This window comes from Pyrus communis, chromosome 7 (assembly GCF_041283825.1).
Source record: "Pyrus communis isolate YQ-2024b chromosome 7, ASM4128382v1, whole genome shotgun sequence".
In the NCBI taxonomy this organism is placed as follows: Eukaryota; Viridiplantae; Streptophyta; class Magnoliopsida; order Rosales; family Rosaceae; genus Pyrus; species Pyrus communis.
In genome coordinates, this window is record NC_142571.1 from 18,638,180 (window position 1) to 18,647,672 (window position 9,493).

The window sequence follows — 9,493 nt, forward strand, 5'->3', positions numbered from 1 at the left end:
TTAAGCTTCAGTCCCTTGTCTTTGACCAAGCGAAAATTCATACACCAATTTCTCTTTTTAATACTTGTTTGGCTGGTGCTGTACACACATTTTTTTTTTCCTTTCGACGTATTTTATAAATTTTTGTCATTTAATCATCTTTAATTTATTCAATCTGATTATGAAAAATTAAAAACAAGGTAAAAAACAATATCCGTGACTAACATCACCTTACTTGCTTTTCTCGGATGAAACTAAAAAAAAAAAAAAAAAGTCTCGTTTGTATCAATGTGTCCGTGTGTTTGTCTCAACGCTCAGAAACTCTCTCTCAGAAGCGTACACGACACAACTTGGTACACACATTTTCCCGTACAGCTCCAAAGTAAAGGTTTTTAGGGAAAGAGAAAGTCAGAGAGTGTGGGGAGTGGGATGGTGGTGACGGGTGAGTAGTGGCGACTTTGATGATGGTCTGGAACAGCAGAGGAGAGAAAATGGAGAGAGAGAGAGAGAGAGAGCCCAAACTTTTCTTCAATACAAAGCCTCCCCTCAATGGAATGGACCCCATCAAAAATCAATCCTAACCCCAACTGTCACGTACTCTTCTTCTACTCTCTCTCTCTCTCTCTCTAACCCAACGCCACCAGCAAACATTGTAAAGCTTTTGTCTTTCCCTTTCCCACCACCACTTCCCTCTTCTCTCCCTCCACTTTTCTCAGTCTTTAATGGCTGCCCATTTCACTATGCTCCTTAAAAAATAGTGGGTCGGTGCTGGATTACCATTTCCACCCCATTTTTTGCTGTAAAAAAAGATGCCCACTTAGCAAAAAAATTAGAGAAGTCTTTGTTTTTCACCATTGTTTGGTTCAATTTTCTTGAATTTAATCTGGGTTTTCTCCAAAATTTCTCATATTTTCATCACTGGAGATAATTCTGCAGAAAAAAAAAATATTGGGCTGGATTTTGGGTGTTTCAAAAGGGTCGTTTTCAATGCTGCATTGCACTGAGCTGAAACTTTCATGCTGTGCTGTTGTTTTTTTATTAAGAAAAACAAAAAACACCAGACGCATGCCTGCAATTGTCTGAATTATCAATTCCATCGTGCAGAGCTCATGAATTTTGGATCGAATTTCTGAAAAGTAGAATTTGGGTTTCTCTCAAACTTTTGTGCATCTCAAGCTTCTGATCAATTCTCCAATATCATTGCTTACTTTTGTTCCCTGAAATTTGAGGGGTAAAATTTTTACCTTTGACCCCATTTGTGATGATCATAAGAATTGAGGAGGCATAATTGTCTTTGATAAGTCTTTAAGGCCAAATTGCAGTAAATTTGAGCTTTTAGGAGTGAAAAAAGAAGGCTTTTGGTATCTTAAGCTTCACTCTGTGAGAAAACTTGAGGAATTGGAATTGGAATCTGTTTGGTTTATGCAACGGACTTTTTATCCAGCTGCATTTCTGTTCTTTCGCTGTATCGAATTCGAGCCTCTGAATTTGAGGTAATTCCTTCATGCATGCCAAATTTTAATGATCAGAGTACCATCAGCATCTTGTATTTGATCCTTCTTGGAGTCAAATTTTGCCATGATTTGGTAGACATTTCTTTATCTTTGAAGTTTTATGTATCATTAAACTGCTGTTTGTTGAGTTTTTGGTTTTGCTGTTTGTTGGGAGTTTCTTGTAGCCGGGAGAGTGACAGATTTTGGATGAACAAAGCCTGTTAAAGTTAAATATTCATCCCTTAGTTATGGCAAAGAAGTCCCAGAAACGCTCTGTGCGGTATGAGAAAGATCAGTTGGGCTGCATGTGGGGTTTGATCAGTATCTTTGACTTCCGGAACGGCCGCCCCACCTGGAAGCTGATTTCTGATAAGAGGCATGGAAGTAAGCAAGCTGTTGGTAAGAACTCAGAATTCACCTTTAACTGGAAGTGGTATTTTCAACATCCAAGGTTTTTTTCTGCTATTTGTTGCCAAGTTTTTTCATGCTGAATTGAAGTCACTCTGTGTTTTGGGCATTCTCTGGACAATTTTACTTAGTTGACATGTTTATCTGATGGGTTTTTCTTACTCTAGCCTAAAATTAGGTTGATCTTTAGTAAATTTGATTTGGAATCATCAAAAGGGCAATATTTCGTGTTGTCGTTGAATTTCTATTCTCTTTCTGCAGGTAATGGAATTTCAAGGAATAAGTTCAAGAGTTTGAGCAATTTGGATGAAAACTTTCAAGGCACCCTTGTAAGTGTTGTTAACTTGCATGCATATATACCCAACTGAGCTTGTACTTTGAAATTATATGCTAGTTTCTCCCAAGAAGCAAGAGTGAGGCGGGGGGAGGGCTGAGCTGGGGAGTTTATGTAGTTATGCACTAATTGAGTGATTGTGTAACTTATAGACTCTTACTAAAATGATTCAGGATGACAATGAGAGCTCGAAAGCAATAGTGGCAGTAGATGCTTGCAAGCCTAGTGTGAAGAAACTCATGGAAGAAGAAATGTCCGGTAAGCAGGACATGAAAAAGGAGAGAAGCAATGATGTAGTGGAAACTAAACAGTCTGATTCAAGCCAGAGCAGAAAGGACCACAAAAGATCAAAGAAGACTCGCAAGAAAAGTCGTGATATGGACAACCATAATTTGAATGCTTTTGAGAACTCAGAATCTGGATGCTCTTGCAATCAGAATCGAGAGCAGAAACCTAGAAGTAACGTTGGCATGGATGAGATAATAGAAGAGGTATGTTGCCAGATCCATCAGAAATATATTAATGATGCGAATCATGATGTGAATGGTGAAACTCCTGCAAAACCAAACTACAAGCATTCTGATTTCGAAGAGAAATTATGCGTGGCAATCAAGGAATTCACGAATCATAAGTTTACTGATGGGAAACAGCTTACGGAAGATCAGAAAATCCACCACATCAAAGAACTACTTGATTCGCTCGAGGTCTTAAGTTCAGATGAGGAATTGCGTCTGAAACTTTTGCAGGATCCAAACTCGCTGCTGGCAAAACAAGTCCAAAAGTTAAAGGATGCTCAGATAGAGAAGGATGAAGAATGCGTTTCCTTTGCAGAGTCCAAGTTGTCGGAACAGAAGCTTGGTGATGTTAAACAATCTGAGGAGCTTGTCAACCGTAAACGGCGGTACTTTTTCAGGAGAAAGGTCAAGCCTCAGGAAAGAAACCCAAGCAAGGAAAATGAGGACTCTGAAGCTTCAAAGATGATCGTCATTTTGAAGCCTGGGCCTCCAGCATTACAAAATTCTGAAATTGAAGATAGTACAACCCCAGAATCCCATAACATTGTAAGAAATAGAGGGCCAAGTGAAAGAGTTGGTTCCCACTTTTTTCTCTCGGAAATAAAAAGGAAACTGAAGAATGCAATGGGAAAGCAGCAGCATGGGGCATCTACTGTTGGAAGTTCAAACAGACTGCCTTATGGGCGTCAAAATTCGGGAGGTAGAGACAAAGGAACTGGTAGGGAAAAACTTGGAAGTTCCTCTGGTAAAGAACATTTCTACATTGAAAGAATTGCTAAACCTTCCAGTGGTGTCAAGAGGGCAGAAAAGACTGGGAAAGTGAAAGAATCTGAAATAAGTTTGAAACATGAAAATCATGGCCTTGCGGATGAAAGGCTATCTAAACTCTACATTGAGGCCAGGAAGCATCTCTGTGAGATGCTGAGTAATGGAGATGAAGGTGTAGATATCTCAAGACAGCAGTTTCCTAAAACCTTGGGGAGGATTCTCTCTCTTCCGGAGTACAATGTTTCTCCTTTTGGCAGTCCTGGAAGGGACTTGGAGCACGGCTTTGTTACTGCACAGATGAGATTATCGGTCTATGACAAACTTTTGAAGGCCAATGAGAATAAAAGGTCTCCTAAGCAAGAGAAGAATGTCAGCCCTCTTGGTGAGGTAGCAGTAGCACACAACTTAGAGAGTCTGCCATCTGTTTCAGACAACAACGTTGATTGTAAAGTACGGCCTACTAACTCAATACCAAGTACCTCAGATAATCTGATTCATGATAATGAAGTTGAAGAAATCCATCCTTTCATCATGGATGAGAAGAACTCTGAAGGTATTGATTCTCTCAGCTGTTGAATTTACAATGACAAACATTTTGAATCTTTGATTAGTGTCTCTGCTTGCTTTTAAATTCTTTGGTATTTTAGCGTTTTATAAATTTTTTGTAGGTGATGTCAAGATTGAAAAAGAAAATGAAATTGTTGTTCGGGAAGAAGCTCTCTCTGAACGCACTGGTTCTTCAGTTGCCATAAATGACCAAAATGAGGACATGTCTGAGATTTTTAATGATAGAAGATCTTCGGAATGCTCACAACAGGTAATACTATCTTACTTTATTGTGCATGTGATTTTTTCTTCTTTTATTTTCAAATTTTCACATGTGAAGAAAAACTGTGTTAAGATGAGTTTCAGTTTGAAATCAACATTTTTATTGGGTAAATCAATATATTATTCTCTCTAAAGCTCTGAAACACATTTAAAGGTCTTTCAAGATCTACTAAAGCTATTTCATGTAATGCATATATCTAAATCTTTAAACAAATGACCAAACACATGCGTTCTTTTGCTCTCCCTAACCAAACACCAAGCTCTTATGAAAAAAATGTCACCTGTAATGATGTATTATTGGATTTTCGTCTATGTCAACATATAAGGATGACGGGATGAGAGGGGCATTACTGGGCAAGACCCAAGTATTAGTCTTATCTACATGTGCATTTTCTTTGGTAAACTTGCTGGTTATATCCGTTATCTCTATCCTGACAATCATTTTTACCTATCTTCTAGGATTCATATGACGAAAACCCAGTGCAATCTTCTTCATTAGCATCCCCTTCCAGCTCTTCAACCACCAAGCATGTTGAAGATTTAGAAAGTGCTATTGATATACAAGAGCGTCCAAGTCCTGTTTCAGTTCTTGAGCCACTATTCACAGAGGATGATATCAGCCCTGGGAAAACGATTTCTCGATTTGGTATGCTTCATACTAGGACAATTGATTGACTTCAAATCCTTGTATGCTTTTTGCATTTCTCCATTAATATTAATTCATTCACTGATCTGCAGGAGAGCTACAACCACTAAAGATCGAATTTGAAGATTATGAGCCTTCAGCCGCTGAGCAAGCTAACAATGCAAAAACCTGTACAGAAGGCAAGGAACTAATGTTTGATTTTGTAAAAGCAGTCATGCAAGCCTCCAGCTTCAATTGGGATGACTTCTGTATGAAGTGGCTTTCCTCTGACCAACTTATTGAGCCATCATTGTGTGATGAGGTAGAATTTTTTCCTAACCAGCTTTGCTATGAGCCGAAGCTCCTTTTTGACTGTATTAATGAAGTTCTGCTGGAGTTCTGTGGGTGTTATTATGGTTGCTTCCCTCGGGTGTCATCTGCGAAACCTAGTATAAGGTCAATACCAGATTTGAAAACTGCTATACATGAGGTCTGGATAGAAGTTTATTGGCATCTCCATCCACTTCCATTGCCTCGAACATTGGACCAGATTGTCACAAAAGACATGTCAAGAACTGGAACGTGGATGGACCTTCGATTTGATGCTGAGATCATTGGTGTCGACATGGGTGAAGCCATTCTCCAAGAATTGATGGAAGATGCCATATTAAGCTATGTAGAAGGAAGTCTCAGAAGTGAAGATACTTCAGTTATGGCTGAGTCAAATGAAACAGAGAGCATTCTCATCTTATAAAACTCAGTCTGACTTCGATTTGCCCATACTGAATACCAAGCCACCTTCTCGCTGTGGCAGTTGGAAAGCAAGTCATATATGTGCATCCAAAGGGTGAGAAGCAACATTTTAGCTTTCTTGGAGCACCATTGATCTGGTAGGAATTGGCTTTGCAACTTTGTTAACTGAAATCATGTAGATAGTACATAATCTGTCACATGTCAAAACTAAGGCTCATGGGGCGCCCGGAGCAGCAGTCATCACCTGAAAGTCCTTGATAGCTTGGGAACCAATATTCGGTCTGCAAGAACTCGGAAACTTCTCTGCAAGTCGATTATACAAGACAGATAAGTAATTTTGAGAGTTGTTCTTAATAAGTGTAGATTTATAGAGGGTTGGAGTGTTTAGTAGAGGGTGTTGTTGATTTCATTCATTGTCAACTGTGTTCTTTGTATTTTACTGTTTCATTTGAAACCTGAAAGGGTTGTTTTGTGACCGACTATTACTGGTGTTGTAATTAGCAATTACAAAGAAAATAAAAAGCTCATGCTAAGTTTGTTATGTGGAATTGGATTTAACAAGTTGGATTGTAAATTTGCATTTCTGAAAAAATTATATTACATATGAAGTGGAGATTCTGTTATTTACTCCAATTGATGCAAGTTTTTTTCTATCTTAAATTTAAATTAAGAAATTAGCAAATTTTTTATTTTATTTTTACAAACGATGGTATAACGTGGACAAAATTCATCTAAATTAGAAGGAGGAGGTTCGAACTTGATGTAGTGGTGGGCGCATATTGCTCTAGCCAACTTGGTTAAGCCCAAATTTGCGGAAATGAACAAACATTGAATTCAATACTTTGATGTTTTTGCCCATATCGGGTATGTTTGGGCGAGGAACCTTCAAATTTTAAGGGATTTAAGCATGGTGATGAAGAAAATGATTTTGATAGGAGTAGGAGGGTTTAAAAATGCACCACATGAGCATTCAAAAAGGCATATACAGGAATTTGCAAATGACTACTTTCCTCTTATCTAACTTTTTGTGATCTATTTCTTCAAGTTGCCTGAATACCTTGAAATTTCGAAGTTGGATTTCACTAGCTCTTAAGGATCCTACGAAATTCATATTGCTAATTTAGATAAATCTTTTGTCCATTCTTCTTATCTTTCCTTGTGAACTGAATAACTGTAATAACTATTACCACACAAGCCTCTTTAATAATAACAAAGCAATTATTTCTTAAGAAAGTGACAAATAAATTAATACAAGAATGTTGTGCAGAGCAGCTCATTTGCCTCCCATAACACAATTTACAGATACTACACAAATTATCATTCTCATAAATATTGTAGTTGAACATTAACTCTATGCACGAAAATTGTATGAGGTTGAGTGAAAGAGAACCAAAGCTCTAGAGATTCACTTTCGACAATCTGAGATGGCTAATTTTCTTTTCCTAATATAAGTTGAAATGGTTACTTTTGCCTTTTCTTCGCCCGTAGAGATGGGGTTACTGGAGCTGCCGGTCTTTTCTTTACAAACGCACTGGTTCTGCTGTCTTCTTCATCATCATCGTCGTCATAATCTCTAGCAGCTAGTGCAGACTCCTCCGCCACTTTGGCAGCATTTCTTCTTGCGGCATCCAAATTGTAATGTAATTTCCTTTCAAGGGGATCATTTGAAGGTACAAATTTGGATGGCCGGGGAACTACATCACCTAGTCCAAGCCTGCAAAATCCAATAACGAGTTCTGCAGAAAGTCAACAACGATACTTAACAGCCGATGTATACAAACTAAAGATAATTATACTCTCTTAACCACCCAAATAAATAAATGAATCAACTTGCCTAGCAGGTCGAGCATGTATTTCAAATGGCTCATCTTCTGCAGGTTCATTCACGGTATTAAGCCATTTTTTAGCCTGCACATCAGTCAATTTTCATGCACAAACAAGGTTAGCTTTTTGAACCCAACAACGTTGCAAAGAACTCTATAGTACTTAAAACAACACGATTCACGACACCCCATTCATAAGGATTGTCAACCAGATTGCCATGGCATCAATGGAAAAAACAATGCCCATAAGCATAACCATATAAAAGTCGCACAACCCTCAGCGTTATCATGTACCAAAAAAAAAAATATAAAAAAAATAAAAAATCCCATTTGAAACATCCTGGGGAGGTTTCAAAATTAGTACAAACTCGGAACGCCATTATTTTCTTGTCTGATAGCCTGCTACATATATTCACAACCCAATTACAAATGACAAAACAATCTTCTAGAACAGCGTTTCTCCTCTGAGTGATCACACACACACACACAAAAAGATACACAGCTCCCAAGAAAGCTACCATTTCATATCATCAAGTCTCAAATTCTAACCGATGTACATTCTATGTCAGGTTCGGGTTGCTCTAGACCATATAGACCAGAGATGCTAGGATTAACCAGAAATTAGTACATTGTTCATAGCACTATGGGGAAAAATCATCTCACCAAATCCAAAGCTCTATCCAATTTAACTATTCCGGGACGTTCCTTTTTCTGCGGCGTCTAGTCGATGCTCATTGCAACTCCTTGCACAGCCTGCGGAAGATAAAACCCAATTCATCAAGTAACCGCTAAATAGCCAAAAGGGTTTTGGCCGAAAGCTACAATCATTCGTTTCAGTTTGAAGCATGGAACCAACAATGTGGATTGAAACCTAAAGTCTGTACCGAGTCTACAATTTCAAAGCACTTTAAAATCAAAGCTACCCTAACGGTACTGAAATATTGGCAAACCCAAATCAAATCAGAAAATCTAACAACGAAAACACCATAACTGAAGCGGATACAAAGCTACGGTTTTGAGCAACGTACCAATTCCCAGCAAAGGCGAGGTATTGGGAAGGTTTGAATTGGGTTCTGAGCAGGAGTGAGGATTTTAGGGTTTTTTTTATGGCAATGGCGCGCAAAAGGCCAAGACTTTGGGAGAAAGAACTGCGAAAATAAAAGTAAAAAAAAGGAGATTGCAACGGCGAGGAGGGTATGAGATTCAAAGAGAAATAAATGGGTTTTCTGAATTTGAAAAAGAGACAGAGATTGATGCTTTTACAGGTTTTCTTTTGTCGGGCTTCAACCGAACAAGAGCGTTGGTTAGTTACTTCTCGGCTTAAATTATTGTATTCCTACTGACATTCTGACTGCATAATGGATGTATTTGTCTGCGTGAATGTATATTTGTATTATGAATGTATATGTACTTATGAATTGTGTTTCTTTATTTGTATGTTTGATAATAGGATTTTTACCATCTGCAAAAGTAGGAATAAAAACACTTAAAAATACTTGTACAAGTACAAGGTAATCATAATATAGTTGACTCTAGCAAAGTCGTTTTTCACAGAGATTGAATGAATAATTTATGTAAAAATCAAATCTTAATTAATTATTTAAAAACAAAGTTTGAAAAATGTTGATTTTATAACCTAAAGTATTAAAAATAGATTTAATTAAAAAGATTAGAGAAATCGGCAAAGTAAGAAAAACTAAAGAAAACGGTTTGAAAACTAAATTGTAAAAGCATTAGGGTTCCACTATCACCTTAACAATCCTTTGCAGTTTTACCAATTATTTATGAATTACACATGCACTTTGAAGGTTAGGTTTTCCTAATGGATATTCTCCTCGTGATATTCAAGTACGAACGTATATATAACATGCAATCCGTCTGTGATATTTAGATCAAATATGAATATGCAAGACTCATTAAGTTCTGTGAAAACCCTTTGGAAAACCATGCTACCATTAGGAGTGATA

General features: G+C 37.7%; 1 protein-coding gene and 1 non-coding gene across 3 annotated transcripts; one reads left to right on the forward strand and one right to left on the reverse strand.

Moving 5' to 3' along the window:
• Positions 1–398: 398 nt before the first annotated feature.
• On the forward strand, positions 399–6,244 carry LOC137734046 (uncharacterized). 2 transcript variants are annotated; one of them, XM_068473302.2, is made up of 7 exons: positions 399–1,472; positions 1,658–1,871; positions 2,142–2,209; positions 2,388–4,050; positions 4,166–4,314; positions 4,785–4,971; positions 5,064–6,244. In XM_068473302.2, exons 2-7 carry the CDS (start codon positions 1,721–1,723, stop codon positions 5,702–5,704), a joined length of 2,859 nt encoding a protein of 952 aa, XP_068329403.2. In that variant the 5' UTR covers positions 399–1,472; positions 1,658–1,720; the 3' UTR covers positions 5,705–6,244. The 2 variants fall into 2 exon arrangements, with proteins under 2 accessions (XP_068329403.2, XP_068329404.2); XM_068473303.2 differs by having other exon boundaries at positions 749–1,472; positions 1,648–1,871.
• Positions 6,245–6,962: 718 nt separating this feature from the next.
• LOC137735719 (uncharacterized) lies at positions 6,963–8,261 on the reverse strand. Its single transcript, XR_015963962.1, has 3 exons — positions 8,190–8,261; positions 7,538–7,611; positions 6,963–7,417 (listed from the first exon to the last, which is right to left on the reverse strand). It is a non-coding gene; the product is annotated as an uncharacterized LOC137735719 (transcript).
• Between the last annotated feature and the right edge of the window lie 1,232 nt (positions 8,262–9,493).

Coding starts and splice junctions, on each gene's coding strand:
- LOC137734046 (XM_068473302.2), top strand. CDS start 1,721: ATGGCAAAGAAGTCCCAGAAACGCTCTGTGCGGTATGAGAAAGATCAG. Junction 2,210..2,387: donor AAAACTTTCAAGGCACCCTT/GTAAGTGTTGTT, acceptor AAAATGATTCAG/GATGACAATGAGAGCTCGAA. Junction 4,972..5,063: donor GAAAACGATTTCTCGATTTG/GTATGCTTCATA, acceptor ACTGATCTGCAG/GAGAGCTACAACCACTAAAG.